Here is a 26,873-nt window from a genome sequence, read left to right as displayed (position 1 = left end):
GCTCTGTGATTCAGTGTCACTTACCACTGGCTGCTTAAGTGATGCTTACCATGATGTCAAACAATGAGGCTACTGAAGTTAGTCTGAGGAGGAGCCAGGAGTAGATGTATGGAGCGGATGAGGAAAAAAAAGGACACACATTGCAGAAATCAAAAAAATTTTGCTCAGAGTAGACTGGACTGATATTAAACCCTGCAGTGGTCACACAGAATATTGTTTCATTGTGGGTTGCACGGCATCCCACAGACGCCATCCCCAACAATGTACATTTAGTTCAATCTGTTCCAGTTTATAATTACAAAAGCACTAATCAAGTACTAGAAAAGAGATGAGTACATTGTGACCAATGGAAAATATTTTATTTTTCTTATTTTTAAGTATAAATGTGCTTCACAAAACGGCTGACTGTCACATTACATAACTTTTAGTGCCTTTCATCACAAAGGTGAAAATCTATCATACACTTTTCAAAAAATTGCATTACAGTCCTTGTATGGAAATGTTGCAAGTTAATTGCATTGTACAAATTATAACAGAAATATCACATTCAGTGAGCACTACTCTCAGCAGTTAGCGCATACGTGCTGCACATGTTCTATTCACAAAAATTTCTTACAGCTGCGACATCTGTACTTGGCATACCGGTTTTTTGAACAACCACATTCACAGCATCTCTGTCTTTTTGAGCTTTGGTCCTCTTCTGTGGGTTGAACAGTGGCTGCATCTGGAATAAGATTCTGAATATCTTGTCTGAGATTTCTTGGCAACGATACGTACTGGGAACACTGACACAAGTAATTGTCAGCTAGATTACATGCCAGAAGTTTCAGAAACTCACTGCACCACTGCTGTTATTTGCATGGTTTATTATTTGCGCATTTATACCTGGAATGTTCATCATGGCATAAAAAAAAAAAGAAAAAAAAAAAATCACCATTGGCCATCTGTTGGCTTTTCTTGATACACTGTAGGTACCGCATAGCTGATCGACAGTATCAACTCCTGATTTGGTTGCATTATAAAATGTTATTTCTGGCTTTTTCTTATCGCCAGAAGCGGCATCAATTGTGTTATCGTGATGTGGATAGTAACAGATCTGTCTTGTTTTTCTTGGCGACATATGACATTAGAGTTGAGTTTTTCTGAAACCCAAACAGTGCTGTGCTTATTTCCGTGTTTCTTGTTTGTGTAAACTCTGGCAGAATCTCAGGTTTATTCTTCCTAATAGTTCCAACCAGAGTAAGATTCTTCTGAAGCAAGTAATCAGCTAATTCTAATGATGTGAACCAATTGTCTACAGTTATATTACATCCAGTTTCCGAGATCTCATTAGTGAGACATTTCACAACATCTGTTGGTTTGTTGCTAACTGCAAATGGCCCTATAGGCTGCTTACCAGTGTAAATTTCCAGGTTGGCTGTGTAACACATCCTAGCATCCACCAAAGCAAATGTTTTCAGCCCATACATATTTCGTTTACTAGGGATGTACTGTCCGAAGAAACACTTGCCCCTGAAAGCTTCCAGCTTTTCATCAACAGTACAGTACTCTCCAACAGAGTAAGCATTTTTAGTTTTCCACAAAGGAAGAAAACACCTCACGTATGGGGGCTAAATTATCCACCTTCTTCCTTTCCTCTCTGGTATCTTTGTTGTCAATCCTCAGCAATACAATTGGAAACTAAATCGTTTTTCAGTCATTATAAGACGACATAACTCAATTTCCATTTTATTGGCTGTCCATATATCTTGGGTGTTAGTACAGTTATCTTCTGTTGCAGCACATAAATACAATACTCCTAACAGAGCTTTTACTTCAGATACGTCTGTCAGTTGAGCAACCCTTTCTCTGGAATAATTTTCTGTACTGCAAAAATCTTTTTATTAGTGTGATCAACAATACTAGACAGTGATTCACCATTGAAAAATAATTCCCAAAATTCCACCGATGTTCCGGCATTCTTAGTGGCTCCTTTCACTCCTGGTAAATGAGTGACAATGTTTTGTCATACAGTACGAACATTTTTGAGGGGGGACATGCTTTTGACCATTTTGTGGATTTGTTTCTTCCTAGAAAACATTTGTCAACATGATCATCACTGTCACTCTCACTGGAGTCCGCATCTTGCTCAGTGATTGAATCTTCTTCTCTTGTTTCCACACTGTCTTCTTCCATATCAATGTAAATATCAAACTCATCATCTGATTCATCATTTTCCTCGAGCAACAGTTGGAGTACAATTTCCCTATGATGTTCACTTTCCAAATTGTAGGTCTTCCACAAACTCACGTTGGATCTGGAAAAAAAAACCCTGTTAGCAACAGCTGTTACTAACAAGTATTAAAAACTACTCCATTAAATAAAAAATTTAATATATACCTTCAGTAATGGCAAAGATCGCATGGCGTCTGGTAGACTTCAGTGATGCAGCTCTGGAAACAGTCTCTTCTCTCCAACACACTACAGCGACTAATGTGATATTGATGAGCTGAATATGTCTGTATTTAGTTAATTGAAAAGAAGATGGTACCGCACGTCTGCCAGTGTATCGGTTGAACAGTGAGTGAATGCAGTGCAGCTAGTGTCTGTCAGATGCCACGTGACCACTCCAGGATTAAGTGCAATCATTTGTATTTGAAAGGCTTGGTGTTATTTCAGGTACTGATAATTCAGCTAATGAAAACACTTTAACTGAAAATTGAACTACTTCTGTTTTACAGTGCTCTTGAAACACATTAGGTCAATGAAATTTTTACGTATTTAACCATGTAGATTTTGTACTGATAAAAGAGCCAACAAAGAAAAATTGTTTACAAAATATATTTTGAATTTTTAGATATTCTGTAGTAACCACAACAATACAACAATTCATATATAAAGGCACAACAAAATTACATTGCACAGGTGTTTCTAAAATCACAACTATTCTAAATATTTCACAGTACAAATAACATGAACTCTGACAATGAAAATGAGAGCAATCACAAATTTATATTACATGCTGATGCAGTCTTGCTTGCAAGCCATGTCTGTGATTACAATTGGAAACATTTAGTCTTTGGCTTCCTTTTCCTTGGAATTATCTCTCCAAACACGGTAAGTCAGAGCTGTAGCAAGTGTGAGCCATGCCATGTATGGAATGAAAATGTATCCAGCAATCGGGTTAATTTTGAAGAAATAATAGCCACAAGCAGCAGCATTTCCCCACAGCACACCAATCTCTAGTAGACTCTGTTGCAAGGAAGAGAGGGAAACAAATGAGACTAACAAGTACACGACAACAGGAAAGCACACACAACTATATGTGGCCAAGATGTGTAGTTTACATTTCGGTTAGTCAGGACATGACCTTCTTCGCACTACATAATTTTCAGACTAAAATCTGGCCCATTCTATTTATTTACTTATTTATTTCTATAAACAAAAGCAATGGAGTTGCCCAGGTTTAATCACTCAGTACTACTACCACCACCAAAGTTCCATTTGATACATAATTCACTAGTTCTACATACAGTTTTATATCAGTATAAAACATACTGACGTAAAACATTCATTTTAATCTGATATTCAAGTTTCCCCAAGCGAAATTTCCCAACACTTCCCCGATTTCATGACTAGTTTTAGCATTTCAATAAAACAAAATTCATTTGGAGACAAAAATATGCATTTTGTTACAGTCGCAAGACATATTTAAAATACTTCACCGATTTCAGAAATAACCTCAGAAAAAAGTGGGCAGCAAAGAGTTGTGTAAACCAACACTATAGGTGACTGCCAATAAAACGTTACTTCTACTACGTTCGTTATTGTCGGTTATTACCCTCTGTGTTATGTCTATTATTTTACAGGTATTGTGTGGTTTTTCTTTCAAGAAATACGTGAGTACATAGCATAAAAACTGCCAGCGACTGCCACTGTTTTCTTCTTATCATCCATTCTTTCTAATGTGTAATCTACTTTCAAAGTGCCAAAATGTACTAGAATAAATAAAATGTCTATAAAATGCCACACTGTGCAATGTACTTGCAATGAGCCAGTCACAATTCCTGAAATTCATTGTCCATGGCCCCGGCCCGCCGAGAAGCACCACAATCCTCGGTACATGGATAAACCGCAAAATCCACTGTATTACACTGCACACAAACAGAGCTGACCTGCAGGCAGATCAGTGAGACTAGATCTGATTGGCAGGGCTCAGCACATTAGTGGGAAATGATGGGCTTCAGATCGGCAGGCCCGATCCTTTAGAGATACTCCCAGAATTAGCCTGCGGTTTTGGTCTGTCATGGAAGTTCACTTGTGTGGCCAGGCATTCACATGCCTCAGATACCATGTTGATGAAATGAGACTGCAGTGATCAATCCAAGCAACAGACAACCTGTGTGAATACTCCGAGAATCAATACTGATGGGGATAGGTAGCAACTCACCATAAATATGATTGCTGAGCTGCAGACAGGCACATAGAAAAGAATCACAGTTTTTGGCCATAGCTTTTGTCAGAAAATGAGAGCACACACACATTCACACAATCACTCAGACACAACTCAAGTACTCATGACTGCCATCTCTGGCCACTGCATCAACGGTCTCTGAGAATCAGAGACTAGCAAACCACTTCTCTCACCTTTCTGCCTCGCATCGGCAGCTGCTAGGCTAACGGCGAGAAGTGGTGGCAGCACTGACTGCAAGCTGAGGTGACTGATAGAAAGGGAAGATGCAGTAAGAATGAGGGAGTAGGGAAACGGCACACATACTAAGTTGCGCCCAGTGACGATGCATGACATCTCAGTGAACAAATGATTTCATTTACTGATACAAAAATGAGATTCTTCCAGTATTTCTTTCAAATTTCCGTGGCACACTTTAAATTCCCTGCTATTCCCCAATTTCCAGAACCCTGGCTACAAAACATTCAGCACATACTTCATACTTCTGGACCCTGGTGTATGTCCTTGTTCATTCTTTACTGAGACAAAGCCTAAAAACACCTATACATCTACAATTTTGTTACGTTATGTAACTATAGATTATTTTTTAATTAAATTTAACCTGTTAGCTGACATACTTTTAATCAAACAAATAAACACAGTGCAATCTGCAGAAGCAAATTTATTTGGAAAATTTACATAACAATTATAAAAACACTATTTGAATAACTACAGTCAACACTATGATCCGATTCATTTAATCAGAGACTTTTGCAGAGAATATATAACTTTTCTTGGGTTTCCTGTCTGGCTCAGTTGTTGGTTTTGTCTGAATTTTCTGTCTTGAGAGTTTTCACTTCTTGTCACTGGGGCTAAGTGCGCATGAGAGCATATTTGTAAATGCTCATACACAGTCTAACTAAAGTTGAATTAAATAGAAATTATATAACTAACAGTGGCATAACAACAATGGATATGCAATGGAAGATATAAAAAGAGAAATTATGAAAGAAAATATAAAAGAATACCAAGCCAAAAGAAAACTACATCATCAGCTAATTACAACTGCTGCTGTGTTCTTGAGTCTGAAGACTGATCTGATGCATCTCTCCACACTGGTCTATCATGAACATGCATTCTTATCTCTGCATAACTACTGCAACCCACATCTATTTGAACCTGTTTACTGTACTCTAGCTTTGGTCTCACTAGACTTTTTGGCCCACACATCCTTCCACCAGACTATGGATCCCTTGATGCTTCAGGATGCACCATACCAGGCTATCCGTTTCTTCAAGTTGTCCCATAAATTTCTTTTTTCCCAAATTAAGTTCAGTATCACCTCATTATTTATTCGATATACCCATATAATCTCCAGCATTCTTCTTTAGCACCACGTTTCAAGAGCTGCTTTCCTCTTCTTGTTCCAACAAATCTTCATTCATGTTTTACTTCCAGACAAGGATACACTCAATATGAATGACTTCAGGAAGACTTCTTAACACTTTAATTAACATTCGATGTTACCAAACTTCTCTCTTTCAGAAACACTTCTATTGCTACTGCCAGTCTATATTCTACATCCTCTCTACTTTTGGTTATTGTCAATTAATTTGTTGCTCAAATGGCTGAACTCATCCACTACTTTTAGTGTTTCCTAATCTAACTGAGGAGCATTTTTTCAAAGTTCAATATAGGCAAAATATTTCAAAATTGTATCAGACAGGGTAATGGAATAATGTTGACATTTTACATCAACCCCTGATCCAATTTTAGCAAAAGTCTACTATTGAAGTGTGTATGAACAATCCAAATCACGAGATTTTTAGCAAAACATGATATATGCGTTCTCAGAACTACAGCAAAAGTCGACAGATGCAATATAAGTACTCTCTAGTGCCTTTGCTCTATTTCCACAGCAAGCAATTAACAATAATGGAGAATGCAGGCTGCTTTAAGTGATGTTGCTCATTGCCGCTATGATATTTACTGGTGGGAATAGAGTTGTAGCCAGACGTCATTGTTGTAGAAATACCTGCAGTTTACTTTTAAAGAAGTATTCACTTGACGCTCATGTGTACATCTACAAAGAAATATTGCAAGCCGAAGCAGAATGTATGATGATTCTTGTGATTCTGAAAATGGTATACAGTTCAAAGAATGTTCTGATAGAAGAAAATTCCAATTCAAGAAGAGATTGCATTGACCTAAAAAACAAAGCAAAAAGTGTTAGAAGGAACCTATCATTAAATGCAATCATGGACTTGAGGTTTCCCCTTCAGAAGCTAAATGAATGAAAGAATGCAAAGCTGCTGAGCTCCGCAACGAAGATATTTCCCATTTTCATCATGACATGACATAATTACATAAAATGGATCAATACAAGTTTATGTTAATATTTCTTCACCTCAGCACAGAGTAAGACAGAGATTTTGGAACCAGATTACATAGTGTAAGGCATTTCCAAGGGCAGATTTGTTGGCTATGAAATGTAGATTGGAACTGAAGAAATTGCAAAAAGGTAGGAAATTAAGGAGATGGGACCTGGATAAGTTGAAAGAGCCAGAGGTTATTAAGAGTTTCGGAGGGAGCATTAGGCAATAGATAACTAGAACAGGGGAAAGGAATACAGTAGAAGACGAATGGGTAGCTTTAAGAGACAAAATAGTGAAGGCAGCAGAGGTTCAAATAGGTAAAAAGACAAGGCCTCGTAGAAATACTTGCGTAATGCACGAGATATTGAATATAATTCATGAAAGGAGAACATATAAAAAATGCGGTAAATAAAGCAAGTGTAAGGAAATAAAGATGTCTAAAAAATGAGATTGACAGGAAATGGAAAATAGCTAATCAGGAATGGATGGAGAACAAATGTAAGGATTTACAGGTATATGTAACTAGGGGAAAGATAGAAACAGTCTACAGGAAAATTAAGGAGGCCTTTGGAGAAAAAATAATTGTATGAATATCAAGAGCACAATGGAAATCTAGCCCTAAGCAAAGAAGGAAAAGCTGAATGGTGGAATGAGTACATAGAGAGCCTACACAAGGGAGATGTATTTGAGGGCTGTATTATAGAAACGGAAGAGGACATAGATGAACATGATATGGGAGATATGATACTGTGAGAAGAATTTGACAGAGCACTGAAAGACCTAAGAGAAAACATGGCCTCTGGAGTAAACAACATTCGGTTAGAACTATTGATAGCCTTCAGAAAGCCAGACATGAAAACTTTTTCACCTGGTGAGCAAGATTCATTAAACAGGTGAAATACCCTCAGGCTTCAGAATGAATATAATTCCAATTCCAAAGAAGGCAGATGATGACCGGTGTGAATCTTACCAAATTATTAATATAATAGAGGGAAACATTCCATGCGGGAAAAATATATTTAAAAACAAAGATGATGTGACTTACCATACGAAAGCGCTGGCAGGTCGATAGAAACACAAACACACACATACATACACATAAAATTCAAGCTTTCGCAACAAACTGTTGCCTCATCAGGAAAGAGGGAAGGAGAGGGAAAGACGAAAGGAAGTGGGTTTTAAGGGAGAGGGTAAGGAATCATTCCAATCCCGGGAACGGAAAGACTTACCTTAGGGGGGAAAAAGGACGGGTAGACACACACACACACACACACACACACACACACACACACACACACACACACACATATATATATATATATATATATATATATATCCATCCACACATATAAAGACACAAGCAGACATATTTAAAGACAAAGAGTTTGGGCAGAGATGTCAGTCGAGGTGGAAGTGCAGAGGCAAAGATGATGTTGAATGACAGGTGAGGTATGAGTGGCGGCAACTTGAAATTAGCAGAGGTTGAGGCCTGGTGGGTAACGGGAAGAGAGGATGTATTGAAGAGCAAGTTCCCATCTCCGGAGTTCGGATAGGTTGGTGTTGGTGGGAAGTATCCAGATAACCCAGACGCTGTAACACTGTGCCAAGATGTGCTGGCCGTGCACCAAGGCATGTTTAGCCACAGGGTGATCCTCCTTACCAACAAACACTGTCTGCCTGTGTCCATTCATGCGAATGGACAGTTTGTTGCTGGTCATTCCCACATAGAATGCATCACAGTGTAGGCAGGTCAGTTGGTAAATCACGTGGGTGCTTTCACATGTGGCTCTGCCTTTGATCGTGTACACCTTCCGGGTGACAGGACTGGAGTAGGTGGTGGTGGGAGAGTGCATGGGACAGGTTTTACACCGGGGGGGTTACAAGGATTGGAGCCAGAGGGTAGGGAAGGTGGTTTGGGGATTTCATAGGGATGAACTAACAGGTTATGAAGGTTAGGTGGACGGCGGAAAGACACTCTTGGTGGAGTGGGGAGGATTTCATGAAGGATGGATCTCATTTCAGGGCAGGATTTAAGGAAGTCATATCCCTGCTGGAGAGCCACATTCAGAGTCTGATCCAGTCCTGGAAAGTATCCTGTCACAAGTGGGGCACCTTTGTGGTTCTTCTGTGGGGGATTCTGGGTTTGAGGGGATGAGGAAGTGGCTCTGGTTATTTGCTTCTGTACCAGGTCGGGAGGGTAGTTGCGGGATGCGAAAGCTGTTGTCTGGTTGTTGGTGTAATGGTTCAGGGATTCCGGACTGGAGCAGATTCATTTGCCACGAAGACCTAGGCTATAGGGAAGGGACCGTTTGATGTAGAATGGGTGGCAGCTGTCATAATGGAGGTACTGTTGCTTGTTGGTGGGTTTGATGTGGACGGACGTGTGAAGCTGGTCATTGGACAGGTGGAGGTCAAAGTCAAGGAAAGTGGCATGGGATTTGGAGTAGGACCAGGTGAATCTGATGGAACCAAAGGAGTTGAGGTTGGAGAGGAAATTCTAGAGTTCTTCTTCACTGTGAGTCCAGATCATGAAGATGTCATCAATAAATCTGTACCAAACTTTGGGTTGGCAGGCCTGGGTAACCAAGAAGGCTTCCTCTAAGCGATTTCCGTTTTTCCCACATCACTGATAATTTTTAGCCGCTTCCCACAGGTTTTAACGTCATTATTTCTTCGTCAGACAATTGTTAGCCTCATTTTCATAATCTGCCACCAAAAAACCACTCCTTTTAATATATTACACGCAGTTTTTTCGAAATTTTCCCGAATTTCTCCGTCCTCTAACGTGTTTTGGCGGCAACACAACCACCTAACCTTTGTGCACATCGTTGTCTACCAACCCAAGTCCAACATAGCCCAGCTGTAACCAACACCTTTTCGCCTTTTTTCACACCAGATCTCCAGTTACTTTCCAGTCCACCTTTGTCCCTCCCCATATATTTGTATTTTCATTTTCATTTCCTCATGTTGCACTTTCCACCTTCTAATACCACGTCACCCTCACAACACCCCCACAACGACCCCATTAAGTTTTATTTACATTCCCTCCACAAACATGCCTTCGCCCTAGCCAGATTACGCTCCCATATTCTATTTTCTCGGGCTTGTCTGACATTTGGCATTACCCCCAAAGGCCTCACACTTAAAGTTCCCATCTCTGGCTGTAACCCTTCTTTCCATCAGTCCCTATACCAGTTCCAAACTGAACAATCCATTGCCCTCACCCAACTAATCCTTCACCTACACATCAACTCAGCCAATGAACACACCCGTCAACTCCTATCCTTAATAAAAGTCCTTAATCGTTCCTCTCCCACATCCACACCGGCTGTTCAGAGCATCCTCCTATAGGCCAACCGTAAATTAGAACAGCATGCCACCCTCCACCTAAAAAAACTATCCAATCTCCTGGTTTCCCACCTCCGGAAAGGCAACTCACTCACCCTTCACAACCTTTCCAGCAAACCTCAACCTCCTCTCATTGCACACAAACCCAGTCTCTCCCATCTACTCAATCTCTCACTTCCAGCTCCACTCCCTCAAAAACCTCAAAATTCCAATCAACACAATCTGGAACCACAACACCCTAATTCAGTAGTTAACCTTTCCTCCAAACCTCTCTCCCAATCCGAAACCTCTGTCCTATCCAAAGGCCTCACCTTCAGCCCCACTCCCAGATTCAACCAAACAGCCCTCGTCAAAGATTTACTGTCCTATACTCGTACTCTCTGCTGGAAATATAACTTTGCCACGAAGAAAAATGATACTAATCCTACTCCTAATGATCCAACTCCCCAAGACACCATCCAAATTGAACCCTGCCTGGAACAGTTCCGTCCTCCGTCGCAGCGGGACCCACCTCCTCTCCCTCAAAATCACCCTCTCCAAACCTTCCAGGAATATCTGACTTCCAGCCTTGCATCTCAATCCTCCTTAAAAAACCTTAATCCTACTCCCAACATCACCACTGCTGAAGCCCAGGCTATCCGTGATCTGAAGGCTGACCAATCCATCGTCATTCTTCCGGCGGACAAGGGTTCCACGACCGTGGTACTTGATCGTCGGGAGTATGTGGCTGAGGGACTGCGTCAGCTTTCAGACAACACCACATACAAAGTCTGCCAAGGTAACCCCATTCCCGATGTCCAGGCAGAGCTTCAAGGAATCCTCAGAACCTTAGGCCCCCTGCACAACCTTTCACCGGACTCCATCAACCTCCTGACCCCACCGACACCCCGTACCCCTACCTTCTACCTTCTTCCTAAAATCCACAAACCCAATCATCCCGGCCGCCCCATTGTAGCTGGTTACCAAGCCCCCACAGAACGTATCTCTGCCTACGTAGATCAACACCTTCAACCCGTTACATGCAGCCTCCCATCCTTCATCAAAGACACCAACCACTTTCTCGAACGCCTGGAATCCTTACCCAATGTGTTACCTCCGGAAACCATCCTTGTAACCATTGATGCCACTTCCTTATACACAAATATTCCGCCCGTCCAGGGCCTCGCTGCGATGGAGCATTTCCTTTCACGCCGATCACCTGCTTTGGTTCCATCAGATTCACCTGGTCCTACTCCAAATCCCATGCCACTTTCCTTGACATTGACCTCCACCTGTCCAATGGCCAGCTTCACACGTCCGTCCACATCAAACCCACCAACAAGCAACAGTACCTCCATTATGACAGCTGCCACCCATTCCACATCAAACGGTCCCTTCCCTACAGCCTAGGTCTTCGTGGCAAACGAATCTGCTCCAGTCCGGAATCCCTGAACCATTACACCAACAACCAGACAACAGCTTTCGCATCCTGCAACTACCCTCCCGACCTGGTACAGAAGCAAATAACCAGAGCCACTTCCTCATCCCCTCAAACCCAGAATCCCCCACAGAAGAACCACAAAAGTGCCCCACTTGTGACAGGATACTTTCCGGGACTGGACCAGACTCTGAATGTGGCTCTCTAGCAGGGATACGACTTCCTCAAATCCTGCCCTGAAATGAGATCCATCCTTCATGAAATCCTCCCCACTCCACCAAAAGTGTCTTTCCGCCGTCCACCTAACCTTCGTAACCTGTTAGTTCATCCCTATGAAATCCCCAAACCACCTTCCCTACCCTCTGGCTCCAATCCTTGTAACTGCCCCCGGTGTAAAACCTGTCCCATGCACCCTCCCACCACCACCTACTCCAGTCCTGTAACCCGGAAGGTGTACACGATCCAAGGCAGAGCCACATGTGAAAGCACCCACGTGATTTACCAACTGACCTGCCTACACTGTGATGCATTCTATGTGGGAATGACCAGCAACAAACTGTCCATTCGCATGAATGGACACAGGCAGACAGTGTTTGTTGGTAAGGAGGATCACCCTGTGGCTAAACATGCCTTGGTGCACGGCCAGCACATCTTGGCACAGTGTTACACCATCCGGGTTATCTGGATACTTCCCACCAACACCAACCTATCCGAATTCCGGAGATGGGAACTTGCTCTTCAATATATCCTCTCTTCCCGTTACCCACCAGGCCTCAATCTCCGCTAATTTCAAGTTGCCGCCACTCATACCTCACCTGTCATTCAACATCATCTTTGCCTCTGCACTTCCGCCTCGACTGACATCTCTGCCCAAACTCTTTGTCTTTAAATATGTCTGCTTGTGTCTGTGTATGTGTGGATGGATATGTGTGTGTGTGTGTGTGTGTGTGTGTGTGTGTGTGTGTGTGTGTGTGTGCGCGCGCGCGCGAGTGTATACCCGTCCTTTTTTCCCCCTAAGGTAAGTCTTTCCGTTCCCGAGATTGGAATGACTCCTTACCCTCTCCCTTAAAACCCACTTCCTTTTGTCTTTCCCTCTCCTTCCCTCTTTCCTGATGAGGCAACAGTTTGTTGCGAAAGCTTGAATTTTGTGTGTATGTATGTGTGTGTGTGTGTGTGTGTGTGTGTGTGTGTGTGTTTCTATCAACCTGCCAGCGCTTTTGTATGGTAAGTCACATCATCTTTGTTTTTAAATATATTTACCAAATTATTACTTTAATAAGTAATGGTTGCAAAATACAGTGTGTACGTTAAGTCCAGGAACACTTTAAATTCTTTATTGCACAAGAACTAAACACTTTGCAGATGTCATACATATTGCATTTTGAAGCGAAGCACTGAAAGTCCCCCCCCCCCCCCCCCACATTCGATATTCGAACCATGAGTGACCCGGCACTGGTCAATATGGTGATCTATTTTTTGCCATACTCGTACCAGCACGGCATCGTCAACTGTGGCAGTCTCTTCCTGTATTCTCTCCCGGAGCTCTGCTACATCACATGGTAGAGGTGGTACATACGCCAGATCTTTAATGTGTCCCCACAGAAAAATGTCACATGGAGTGAGATCTGGTGTTTTTGTCGAACTCCAACACACAGAAAGCTCGCTCTGCACCTGAACTTGCCATGTTTGCAACTAGCATTGACTATCAGCAAACTACCAAACTATGCTGTGGTGGTATACATGAAAAAAATTTCAGGGCTTCTCTTCGAAATGACATATGTATCACATCTGTACAATGTTTGGTTCTTGTGCAATAAATAATTGGAAGTGTTCTCGGACTTTATGTACACCCTGTACTAACACAAATTCTTTACAGAAGAAGAATGGAAAAACTGGTAGAAGCCAACCTTGGGGAAGAACAGTTTGAATTCCAGGAAACTGTAGAAGCATGGGAGGCAATACTGACCGTACGACTCATCATACAAAATAGGTTAAGAAAAAGCAAACCTATGTTTATAGCATTTGTAGACTTGGAGAAAACTTTTGACAATGTTGACTGGAGTAATCTCTTTGAAATGCTGAGGGTAGCAGGGTAAAATACAGTGAGCAAAAGACTACTTCCAACTTGTACACAAAACAGGTGGCAGTTATAAGAGTCGAGGAGCATGAAAGGGAAGCTGTGGTTGAAAAGGGAATGAGACATGGCTGTAACCTATCCCTTATGTTATTCAATATGTACACTTAACAAGCAGTAAAGGAAACCAAAAAAAAAAACAAAAAAAAATTTGGAGTAGAAATTAAAGCTCAGGGAGAAGAAATAAAAACTTTGAGGTTTGCCGATGACATTGTAACTCTGTCAGAGACAGCAAGGGACTTGGACGAGCATTTCAACAGAATGGACATCGTCTTGAAAAGATGATGGCACATGAATATCACCCAAATTAAAACAGGAATAATCTAACACAGCTGAATTAAATCAGGTGAAGCTGAGGGAATTAAATTCAGTAGGATGTAGGTTGCAGTAGCCACTGGGGGATGAAGTGCTGCCCTGTACAGGACAGTGTAGCTTGGAGAGCTACATCAAAACAGTCTTTGGACTGAAGACCACAACAACAACAGCACAGAATTGTGGAAAACCATAATGCAAAAAGGAAGAAACAGTGATGAAGTATATCACTAGAAAAAGGAATGGTAAACTAGTGCCTGTTTGTGCTGCCACTTTCCAAGGAGTACTTGGCATGTCAAAGGATAGGTTATCCTATCTAGCACACAGATTCCATGAAGGAGGAAGGTTGCCAAAGGAAAGGAGAGGAGGCAACAGAACAGGAATGGGCCACAAGGAGGTAACTGTTGCCATTAGGAATGATAAAAATAAATAAGTGTAGAGAGAGGCACCATGGAAGGAGGAAGTCTATGAGAGGTTATTTGCCATCAGATCTCAGATTTCATAGCCAATAAAATGTTCAAGACATTCTGTGAAAGAAGAAAAAACTTAGGACTCAAACAATGGTCCTTATCAAAATACAAGCATATATTTTACAAACATTTCAATCTATCATTCAGGATATCTCATAGCAATACCTGCTCCACTTATAAGGTTGGTTTAATGGGAATAAGAGCAGAAGCCGGTCAGCAGAAGAATGAACTACAAACTAAACACAGATTACATAAATTTTGTGCAAAGTGGTTTTGATATAATGAAGGAAGATAATCCAACTGTCATTAAAATTTGCTTTGACATACAGCAAAACCAGTCTATTCCAAAACTGTCAGTCAGTGACATTTTCTATGCTAGACAGATACGGTTACCCAAATTGTGCACTATGACCCACACTAAGGAGCAATAAAACGAAAGCAGCATTTTTTACACCTGGTAAGAGACAGAATCTTCAAGAGGATGCAATCCAGTTGTTTGGCTTTGCTGGATTTTCTTTCCAACTCAAAAAAAAAAAAAAAAAAAAAAAAAAAAAAAAAAAAAAAAAAAAAAAAAAAACCCCACAATCAAATTATTCCAAGATTCTTGCAGCAGCCAAAATACGAACAGTTGTATGATGGTGATTCTTACAGTATTCTTGGAAACGAGCACAAAATACGATGATATTCCTCATGCCTTACCTGTTGTATCTTGCACACCAGGTGGAATGATTTTGTGATGGGTAGCTCTCCCAAGGATTTTAATAATTCTGCAGGAATGTCATCTACCCCAAAGGCCTAGTCTTGAATTGTCAAGTAGAGCTCTGTCAGATTATCCTCATGGTATCATACCTACTGTCTCATCTTCTTCTACTTCCTGTTCTCTTTGTATAATATTAGCTTCAAGTATGTTACCCTCACACAGACGTCCATATACTGCTTCCACCTTTCAGCCTTTCCTTCTTTGTTTAGTATGGGCATGACATTTATGCTTTTAATATTCATCCACATGACAGCTATGCTTTTAATATTCATCCAACTGCTTCTCTTTTCTTCAAAGGTGTGTTCAGTTTTCCTAGAGGCATTGTGTAACTCTCCCATAGTCATGAATGCTTTTTTAGTCTTGTTTTTGCCACCCTGCTTCGACATTTTGCATTATCTGTCAATCTAATTTTTTAGACAGCTGTAATCCCTTTGGTCTGTTTAATTTTCTGCATTTTTATATTTTTCTTCTTGCATCAATTGGTTTCATTACTTCAAGCCATCCATTTATCTTCTATTGTCTTCCTTAGTCTTGTTTCATTTAATGGCTGATTAAAACTCCCTTCAAAACTTTCGATTTATCTTATTCCCTCTCCTTAATGCCCTACCTTTCTGCAATTTATTCAGTTTTAATCTGCAGTTCACAATCAATAATTTATGATCAGCATCCACATTTGGCCCTGGAAATGTTACGTAGTTTGAAAAAAGTATCAAAATCTCCATTGCCATTATGTAATCTATTTGAAACTTTCTGGTGTCTCCAGGTCACTTCCATGTATACAGCTGTCTCTTATGATTATAAACCAAGTATTAGCAATGATCTATTTACACCAAGCACAAAACTCTACCACATGGGTTTCCTTTCCATTTCATTACCTCTCCTGCAATCCAGGTTCTCAAATTATTTTCCCCTCTTGGTCTTTTCCTACTGTTGAATTCCAGCCCCCCATCCCAATAAAATTTTTGTTTCTATTAATGGTCTGACTTATTTCTTTGACCTCAGCATAAGTTCTTTCAATTTCCTCATCTGCAGAGCTAGTAGAAATGTACATTTGTATGAATGTAGTTAGTGTTGGCTTTGCATCTATCTTGGTTACAATGAAGGACTCCCTAATCTGACTTGACGAGGACCTGTTCTTTCTGCCATTGCACTTACCTAATTCCCAACGTATCTGACTTCAACCTATCCACTTCACTTCACTTTTTGAATTCTCAAACATACCTACTGAATTAAGGGATATAATCTCCTATGCTCTGACCTCTGCGAGTCCCTGTTTTGTGATGTTAGCATTGTGGACTGGTATGGGGGAGGCTTCCACTGAGGACAGATGTGCGGGTTCTGCGACAGCACAGACACAATGAAAGTAACACAGAATAGGAAATAGTAAAATATCTTACTCAACTCTGGTAATGCTGGTTACAGCAACTGCAGAATGCAGGTTTAGCTTATTTGTCCTGTGTTGACAAAAGTTCCATGAATGGAAACTAAATAATGTTCTCTGCACTAATGTTGGAAGAAAACTAATCTTCTGTCTTAAGGTACTATTCAAAGGACAATTCAAAACAAACAGTACTCAGTTAAATCTCTAGGCAGGCAGTCTCTGTCAATACAAAATACTTCTATTCACTGTTTTGTTTCTACTGACAACTAATCACCATTGACCACTGTTTCTATCTCACTCGATAACTTGAAGACATGCCGAACATTCTGCAGGAACTCCCTACCTTTACCCGGACTGACTTACAACTTGCAACTAACAGCTTTTAACTAATACTTGCTCATGCACAATTAACAATTACTTAAGTGCATGTCTCTCTATCTGTTGGTGCTGATGCTCCAGGGGTAGTGATTCTCATGGGCATCATGATCAGTTTGCATGCAGCAACGTTCCTACTGTGGATGGACATCCACGGTACTTCTGGCACCAACTGTCACAAACTCTTCTTGTGTGCTATCCCAGTACACCACAGTTTAGCATCCTCTTGTGCAGTACCCACAGCTGTATCAAGTTGATCCTGCACCTTTGGGCAACTGCTAAAGCTGCCCCCCCTCCCCAACATCCATAAAATTTCTTTTCCGCAACTTTTTTATGCAGATTTAGCAAATTTTGTATTACATATGGAGGTTCAATAAAAGTGGAGCATTATCGAAAAATTTTATGAAAATGAATCATACTGATAAAAAATACTGCACACAACAAATTAAATGCATCATTGTAGAATATAAATTACAAATTGTATAAACCGATACCGTTCAACACATGTTAGCACATATATTTGTGAGTTTTCTATTTCTGGTTTATTTAAATTCTTTGATAATTTATAGGCAAAGACTTGTCTCTCGTGTACATTGTGTTCGATACCACTCACAAATTTTTCCCAACTGTCCCTAAGTGCTCTTCTAGTCAGAGATTTTGCAATATTTCTAGCTTGCTCTGCTTCTAGCTGTAGGTACGTTTCATATGGTATTTGCTTATCACTGAGGGTTTTTTTCTGTTTTGTCATTCCATATTCTCAAACCATACTTTTGTTTGCAGGTGGCTTGTTTCCCCAATACTTCGTCCACTGCTTGTTTCATACCATTCTTCATCCCTTCCCATTCCTCATTAATATCCTTCCTTGTTTCGTTTTCTATGAAATATCTGTTCAATCTTTGCTGATAGGGGTCTGCTACTGATTTTTCTTCCAACACTGTAATCATACAATTTCCTTCATTTTTCTCTAGTATTAATTTGTTTTTGATCATTTAGTATTTTGGCCATTGGCAGATAATGGTCATTCTATACATAACATTCTCTGCATATTGTTACATCATTCACTAGCAATGCTGCTTGTCTATTAGCTATCACACAGTCTATGACTGATCTGGCACCTCTGTTACTCGAGGTATACTTATGGATGCGTGTTAGTATCTTCAATGTATTATATATGCAAAATTCTCGCATCATCATCATCATCATCATCATCATCATCATCATCACTAGTGTTATTTCTGGTTTCTCGGAACTTTCCTACAATGTTGTTGATAGGAATGTTCCCAACTCAGTATTCCAGTCTCCACTGGTGTACATTATATCTCTTTCACTGATATCTCCAATGACAGATTGTAATTTCTGTCTCTAGTGAGTCTCGCCATGAAGTTTAATTTTCACGCAGCTCAATGTTTATGGCATCACATCTCCTGAACTATGTGTCATACAATGATTAATTTTGCAGGCACATTCAGCAGCATATGTGTATACTGTCTGAGAAATATGTTGTGAACAGAGTTAGCAGTAAAGACGTAATAAATTAAAATGCTATGCCTGGTGTGGCACTTTTACTGCACGAACAGTTAAAATGCAGTAAGCGATAAACTTTAGCCCTTCTTCATTTTGTGGGGTTGTCAGTGAGAAAAAGTTTTAAATTATGCATTAAGTTTGTTGAAAGTTGCTAAGTACTCTCATTCTCAAGTACTGGATGAACATAGTCTAACTATTTGTGCATCATAGACTACACTTCTTTTTCACCTCTACCACGTTGATAGGGAGGTGGTTCTTATACCCACAGCAATTCTTTCTCGACACTAAGTGATGTGTGTTCCAAGTTTGGATTAAATTGATCCAGTAGTTCAGGAGGAGGTGCTTTGATTTGTAGCGAGAGTACAAGAAAACATGACACAAAGATGAAGTGAATCACCTACATAGTTATTAATTATTAAAGTAAACTTATAAGAGAGTTCAAAAATTTACACAAATGAACGATACACTACAAAATGCACTATTAACCCATAAGCAGAAGTTGCCATGAGCAAAAGAATACAGAAAGATCACACTTTTTGGTGCAGGAATGTAATGGTGATGATGTTCTGAGTCCACTTTTTGTCTGACAAAGCAGTTACATTTTCTGAAAGTGGATGTAGAATGAATGACAATACAACCATTTTAGATGCACTGGACGAAATTTGAATTTTTTCACCTGAAGTGTGAACTGATCCCAGACATCACTCCTTATCTAAAAGGACACATTTGCAATTGTATACACTGCATCACTTAATTTTCATCTTGCACCCTTTACAGTCTCACGTAACACAGCTTTGTTAAATGCCACCTGATAGCAACAGTCGCTCATTTCGCCTTGTCATTGTCACTTTAAAAGTAGCAACCTTGTTTACTCATCTTCTATTCTAAGTCACGACTAACGAAGTGACTGCAGTGCCACCATTCTCAGACTCTTTATACAAGCAGAACTACAATGGTAATGAAGGAAGGCACTATACCAATCATATAAAAGTAGTGTCTACATTTGTAAAGTTTGCAACCTGCAACATTAGCCTCAGACTTTCTCTGTTTCCAATCTCTATTGGGGAGGTTAATTGGCACAACAATCGCATCTGAGGTGCAGATAACTCCCACACTTTTAGGGAATATGTCACGAGATAGCAAAAGGGTTAATATGTGGTGCGCGCTGATGAAAGACAGCATAGCTGAACTATATTTCTTCAGCAAGCAAAGAGTAACAGGAACCATTTATTCTAGACATTTTGAGCCATTTGCTGTTCCTCAGCTTCTCCCCCTTCTGCCAAATGCAATCTCCCAGAAGGATGGCACAGCACCATACTGGAGTTAACGTGCTTGTCACTTCCTGAACCTAACATTTCCACAGCAATGGATGGTGTGTGATGGACCAAGTGGGTCCTGCAATCTCCACGCATAGCCCCTTTGGTGGATTTCTTCCTGTGAGGTTATGTGAAGGACAGCGTGTACAAATCCCCTGCACACAACCTTGGCAATCTCTGCAGAATTATGGCTGCAACAGCCTTTATCACCCCAAACTTGCTTTTGTGCACACACTTTGAGATATGGCATTGTCTAGACATTTTGTGTGTTATGAAAACAGCCAATGAAGAATTGTATTAATTTCTTGCAAGAGACTCAGTTATTTTGCACATGCTGCAAACTACAATCATTTAAGTCTCATAGTTTTTTAAATTTTATCTGGAATTCAGTGAGATTCCATGGGGACACCCTGTACATTCAATATAAGGCTTTCCTTTGCCATTTTATTAACGTGGCATGACATAATATGGTACCTGGTCATTGCCAGTGGCAGCTTCTAATGCAACTGACAAGAGTAGAATTCATCTCCCACAGAAATTGACAGTTGTATTGTTCTGAACTGTTGAAATCTAAGTCCAAGTTATTGCCACCTATTCTTCTGTTTAAACAAACAACTGGATCTTGGTTATCAGTGGCAGTAATACTCTGCCTTTTCCCTCCCTCAACAGAAGCTATCAAGGGGGTTACCTTTCTGCTTAACAGCAGATGGTTTTGCTCATCTGAAGTCATCCTAATAGCTTCAGATACTATTGTGAAACTAGTGGCACATTTAAGGGAGTTCAGAAACTTTCACCGTGACCCTTGTTTTTTCTCCTTTATTGCACATTTTACTCTCCATATCTCAAAGACTGTAAAGTTTTCTGCACCCGGTCATTGGCTGGCACTCTTATCTATCAAAGAGCAATATGCTTAGTGCACAGATGGCAAGTGGCATTCTGACATTATGGGTTTAGATCCCACTTCTATCTGTACCCTAAATATCTCAAGTGATGGGTCCTATGCAGTGCTGAAACAAATTCTTCTGTCGTTATTCACTGGTTAAACCTGATTTACATTGACTTTTTAGAGCCACACAGAACTCCAGCAATTGACCAAATCGGCCACTCTCCCATAATTTCCTATGGTATGGATTTTGAAATTAATGAAATGACAGATGATACCCTCTTCCTGGAGCTGTGGAACATAGGAAATCCAAGCCAATGAGATCACAGTGAATAAAGGAACTAAACTGCACATCCAGAAAGCAAGGGACTATGATCTCAGCATGCTAAGTTTGAAATATGGAGTGGGATATGAATCTGCTGCCACAGTGGCAGTGACAATCATCAGAGAAATGTCTTAACTTCTCTGTCACTGGTAGTGAGTAACACGGATCCTGATGGATTAGGGCATCTTTCAGCATAATTTCACTGATACCACAGAAGTCTTCTTACTGAAAATTCATCCAGCCAACAACTCAATGCACCAAAGATTCAAGAAGAATTTTAAATTATTTAAAATTAAACTAAACCAAACTATAGGTGGATACACAAATGCCTAAATAGGGGACAAAAATGCAAAGGCATAAGTAATAGTGGAACTTACGAGGCCAATGTTATGTGACCCAAAGAAAATTGGTGTCCATGCCCAGTTTAAAACCAGTTGACTTCCATACAGAGCCAAGGGAAGCCTTGCATCACCTTAAAAATAACAGCATAAACATCAAAGTACAGGCACAATGAACAATGTGAAGAGTAACAATAATTATTAGGCAATTACAAATTCAATATTTTTCAGAATGGTGTAGCATTCAAAGAGATTTAAGTTAGATTTTCTTCCGCTTATGAGCAATGGTCAAAAACTAGTACTACATACTAACATTAGAGTGACAATGATCCAATATCTATACTTCATTCAGTTCAGAAATATAATGCTGCTCTTACTGTTTGTATTATTTATTAACATGGGCAATAATTCTTTGATATAGGTGCTTAGCTCATGACACGCAATGTAATCCAAATGGTAATTAACAGAAATGATAACAATGTCACCAAGTAATTCAATCAAGAGAAAAAATGTACATTGAAGCAAAAGGACTACTGGCAATTATTCCAGGAACGGTCTTGTTTGAAGTTTCTTTTGTTGTGATACGCTTCTATGGGGCTGTGATCCAAAATAAATACATTTTGTAGAGGAAAGGAACCAAGAAGTGGTTTGTTACATTCCTGTGGCTAGCGCACCTCATCAGTTTATTTTTATTGATTGTGAAAGATGCATGGAAGTACACTACTTATAATTAATAAGCAATGAGTGTATATTAACTTCTCTAGTTGGATAATGTAATAAAGCCATCCTCACATAAACAGTTTCCCAAAGTGAACTTAGTCAGAGCAATACAGTGTTGTAGGGGAAAGAAAGGCCATTATCATCTTTAAGTACATAGGTAACACAATTTATTTCAAAATATTTGGCAAGTGAAACATAACATGGTGTGATGTGTTAAGCACCAATATAGCCACTTAATAATTTTTTTACAGTTTTGTGACAAGATTTCCTCCTAGGGTGTGTAGCGGGCTTTAGCATTGCCGTACTTTTGTTTAGATTAATTTTCCACACATTGTGAGGACCCTTAAACATGAGAGTTTAAGAGTGCGTGTGTATGTGTGTGTGGGGGGGGGGGGGGGGGGGGGGGGTATTTTAAATTATAGTTATCGAACATACCAGTACGGGCTGGACAAGAACTATTTCATATATGACATTTCCAACCTCAGCAAGCAACTTGGTAGCTATTACGAAATCCTTTGTGTACTCCATTTTGATTAAGGATGAGTAATGCTCACTTTCTTCCTTTTTCATTTGAGAAATAGTTTAGAGAATATTCCCAGTCCATCGCGATGTTTGAGTAAGACTCCCATGATACCAGATGAGATCAGTGATTCTTTTGACTAGGTGCCAGCACAAATCCGAGATGTAAAATGGCACCCTGGTTGAGAGGGAGGCATGGGTTGTTCCCTTGCATTATGACAGTTCATGTTGACTTCAATAAGACCGGCATTAATTTCACTTTTAATTTGTTCTTCTCAGAAGGGGAGGATGTAGGCTGAATGGATGGCTTCTTGATACTACTGCTTTTGTTTGTGACTTAGATGAAACTTGTATAACAATAATATTCATCAATTAAAGCTAATGTTTTAGATGTGGGTGCTTGTTTTATATGATGCACAAGTTTTAATGCAGATACCACATGCATTTTCTGAATCTCTGTAGCTCTTCACAATAAAAATCAGTGTTTCTAAATAATTATTGGGATACTTGATCACAATGGATGAGATCTTACTTGTTGTCACTTTCAAATCAGAGGCGGTATAAGTGTGGAAGGCTGATCGAAAAATCAATGATGCTACGTGGTTGTGAAAACTACTTATTAATCCAGCAAAATGCTGGGAAACAAGGGGTCATGCCCCCTCAGTTATTTTTCCCTCAATCTACTTGTGAGTAGAAAAGCAAAGGAAATGACTAGCAGTGGTGCAAGGTACCCTCCGCCATGCAGCATACAGTTGCTTGCTAAGTACACATCTAGATGTAGAAGCAGATATTGTTACATGCTCTAACACATGCAGTGGTAGTTGCAGCCCTTTAGTGGTGCAGCTACCCTGCATTGTACTGCAATCAGCACATGCCTTTCGTTGGGGTGCAGTTTGTCATTACTAAACATTGTGCACGTTCAGTGTAGCTTAATACATTATTAAAACCTCTCTTTTCTATCCCATGTAGCAGTCATTTTACAAAATATGCCTTTAATAAATATGGCACATGGCTGGGCAACAAGGGCGTTCATTTAGTGCTCTGCCTTCAACAGTTAATTCCATGATACAGCAGCAAATAGTGCAGGGACCTATAGGAAGTCAATCAGTGATGTACCTTCACGAAAATACGAATTAATTCATGTACCTTCAAAACCACCACCATCTCTCCACACTAGGTATGAAGCATATCCCATGCTAGAGTAAAGACCTGTCCATACTGGTCCAAAAACTCTATTTGGTGGGCACCACACAGGTTTCTTCAATTTCTGAAAGATAAATTAAACTGATTACATCAATAGAACAATATTAACTACTTAGTTCTGTGCAGTATATTAACAACCAACACAATCAGCAATTTTTAACTTTAGATGTGTAAAATTTACTGCAATAAAATAGGAAGTCATTAAGTTTTATTATTTTGTATAAATGTCACAATACTGGTGATATCAATCATAATGTATCCTCCTGCTTCTTTTAAAATCTTAGAAAGTGGAACCAAACAATTAACAAAAATCACAGACTCAGTTTTCGCCCATCTGCTTCTATTCCACATCCAAGTGATGGAATGACATTGGAAACTCCTTTTATACTTACACAAACACTGTCACCATTGACAAGTGACGCAGTAAGTGAAAATATTGACACATAACACAGTATTAGCACTGTGTGTGGCAAAAGATATCAAAATGAAATCAGTGTAACCTTTCAAACTGGAATTGAGAGATCAAGTAGTTAAAACTACACACGAGGTGGCTATTTCTGACATTTCTAGTCATAAGTAACAAATGTTTCCTGGTTTTCATCCCACTATTAGGTAGTTAGCCATTTGCTCTCTCTCTCTCTCTCTCTCTCTCTCTCTCACTCTAATTTCTAGGTTGTCCTTCACGAATTCTTCGGATGAATCTTAACATTTCGGCACTAGCTTTTCATATGTTTTTTTTTTCCTTCAGTGTTTCTAAATTTCTACTGAGCAATTCTGGTAGCAATACCCTCACTGCAAATGCTATGCTATTTAATTTATTTGCAAGGTACTGTGTACGTGAGCCTTATGATAGGTTTTTATCCAGTTGCATTCCTAAGAATTTCACACAGCAATCCTCCTGCAAAAAAGGGGTTTTTGTGATTGATTCAATCATCATTTAATTTAACTTGTTTTATTTTAAACTGCATTAACTGAATCTTTTCCATGTTTAATTTTAACCAGTTTAAATCATCAAATTAGGTACCTAATTTTTCTAATACAGTTTGAGGAATTTGGTCAGTATTGTTACTTTCAATGATCACAGGTATGTCATCCACAAGTAAAACAGAGTGACACTCAATATTAAGTTGTAAATCATCTATGTAAAACAGAAACAGAAAGGGACCCGAGACAGAATCTTGTGTTACTCCTTGTTCCTCTCTCTGATGATATAACCACTCTTTGTCTTCGATTGGTTAGGTAGGACTTAAACCATTCTAACACAGTACCCCTAATGACATATTTGTCCAGTTTACAGAGTACCAAGGAGCGGTTCACACTGTTGGGACCTAGAACCACTGGCTCTACTCTTCAGTAATATTGCTGCCCCACCACAGCAAGTATATTTGCCAGATGTGTACTCTGTGGTATGTGCTCAATGCTAAATGCATTGTGCATACACTGCGAGAATAAAAGTATCTAGAGTAAGTGATGGGAGTGTGAGCAATTATTTATTGTTGTAATTACCAAGACTGCTCTCCACTACCTAAGGTGGTGACACTGTTATTTTCTTTCCAACTGCAGCGTGAAATGCTGAGTTACACTGACGCCAGTGCGCCGCCAATCACCATGGGATACAAACTTCACACCGCAAAGAATATGCCCCACGATGGTGCTTCATCGCCTGGAATCACTATAGACGATGTATCTGTGCATGTATTCAGTGTTCTTGTCGATTCCCAGACAATGTAACCAGTACAACTGTGGTTCTCGAAGGGTTGACAATGTTCCAATTGTTTCAACAGCTGCAGAACCAGGCTATCGTTACCTCTCGCCAAACAAACACGCTAAATCACTAATCCTGAATGACGTTTTCAGTTAAGGTAGTGAGACAAAGCCTGCCACTCCCTTAATTAACTGTGCTACATCAACAGTGACCATACACAGTGAACAATGGCTGCCTGCCACTGTCCTCACCTCCTACCTAATCAGTGCTACTAATATACCGATCAATGACAGTGATGATGAACTACACCACACTCATTTTCATTCTAACGACTCAGTGCATGTCAACATTCTGCGTGCAACATACCAAATTACAGACACCCGCCAGAATACTGGAATTGTTGACAAACAGCGCCACCACATATGACCACCTTCCACTGCAGAAAATCGATATTTACGGGTTATTGCAGACAAATCTGCCCTACAAGTGACCTTCGTGTGCCAGACCACGTTTTTTCATGGCTTACTCCAAAACTTTACATTCTGGGCTATACCGTACGTTACCCGGGTGATGTTACACTTGTTACGGCCGCAATGCGACTCGCGGAACATCATCATGAACATGTCACACTGACAACAGCCGTGCTGCACTCCAGGCCACACCTGCCATGGGATGTCACTCAACAAGCAAGCACACCATGTCTACCTGCAACAGCGCTGGGTTTTCACACCTTGTGACTACAGTGTATCAATACAGCAAGCCTGGCCACAACTACTACCCACGTACCATGGGAACATTAGGAGTACCTACAACAGCTGCTCTGTTGGGTGACCTACACCAATACACCATCTGCCACAACTGCCACCAACCAGGCCCTGCCCAGCATGCTGTGTTCCTCGGTTCTCCAGCCGCCTCTACCAGCGCCACCAGACGGTGTTCACAAACCCACACTATATACTTCACACGATTCCAAAAACCTCATACAGGTCCTGGCCCGTTGCCATCAAGCAGATTACCACCAGTCACACACCGAGTTACATCTGCCACTGCTACAAGTTGATTTTCCGCAAGCATGGTTCGCCCTCTGTGAGTGCATGATGCAGTCAGGTGGGATCACAGACGACTACGTGTTTTTGGTGCTTTTGAACCACATCCACACCAACACCGATCTCATCAGTGACCTCCTATTGCATGCACCAACCACTGACAAATATGAGACAGCAAAGCACTCATACTACAGCGCCTGTTGCATTCACCTGAACAACTCTACCTCACCTTTGCTGGGCCATCGCTTGGCCACGGCACCCTGTCAGCGCTGGTGCAGGTTAAGCTTCCGAAT

At 40.3% G+C, this 26,873-nt stretch overlaps 2 protein-coding genes across 2 annotated transcripts in view; both read right to left on the bottom strand.

The window, feature by feature from the left end:
- Nucleotides 1-347: 347 nt before the first annotated feature.
- On the bottom strand, nucleotides 348-2,729 carry LOC124789389. Its single transcript, XM_047256720.1, has 2 exons — nucleotides 2,380-2,729; nucleotides 348-2,296 (listed from the first exon to the last, which is right to left on the bottom strand). Exon 2 carries the CDS (start codon nucleotides 1,467-1,469, stop codon nucleotides 1,071-1,073), a length of 399 nt encoding a protein of 132 aa, XP_047112676.1. The 5' UTR covers nucleotides 1,470-2,296; nucleotides 2,380-2,729; the 3' UTR covers nucleotides 348-1,070.
- A 75-nt stretch (nucleotides 2,730-2,804) lies between these two features.
- LOC124789388 (translocator protein-like) overlaps nucleotides 2,805-26,873 on the bottom strand; it is a 34,752-nt gene continuing 10,683 nt past the window's right edge. The window contains exons 3-5 of the mRNA XM_047256719.1: nucleotides 23,773-23,893; nucleotides 21,427-21,521; nucleotides 2,805-3,231 (exon numbers count right to left, since the gene is read on the bottom strand). Coding sequence (XP_047112675.1) covers nucleotides 3,052-3,231; nucleotides 21,427-21,521; nucleotides 23,773-23,893 — 396 coding nt within the window. The 3' untranslated portion in view covers nucleotides 2,805-3,051. The remainder of the gene's footprint in view (nucleotides 3,232-21,426; nucleotides 21,522-23,772; nucleotides 23,894-26,873) is intronic.

The sequence above is a fragment of the Schistocerca piceifrons genome, chromosome 3 (assembly GCF_021461385.2).
Source record: "Schistocerca piceifrons isolate TAMUIC-IGC-003096 chromosome 3, iqSchPice1.1, whole genome shotgun sequence".
Taxonomy (NCBI): domain Eukaryota; kingdom Metazoa; phylum Arthropoda; class Insecta; order Orthoptera; family Acrididae; genus Schistocerca; species Schistocerca piceifrons.
The sequence above is the reverse complement of the archived record's forward strand: the minus strand, read 5'-3'. Positions and strand labels throughout refer to the sequence as shown.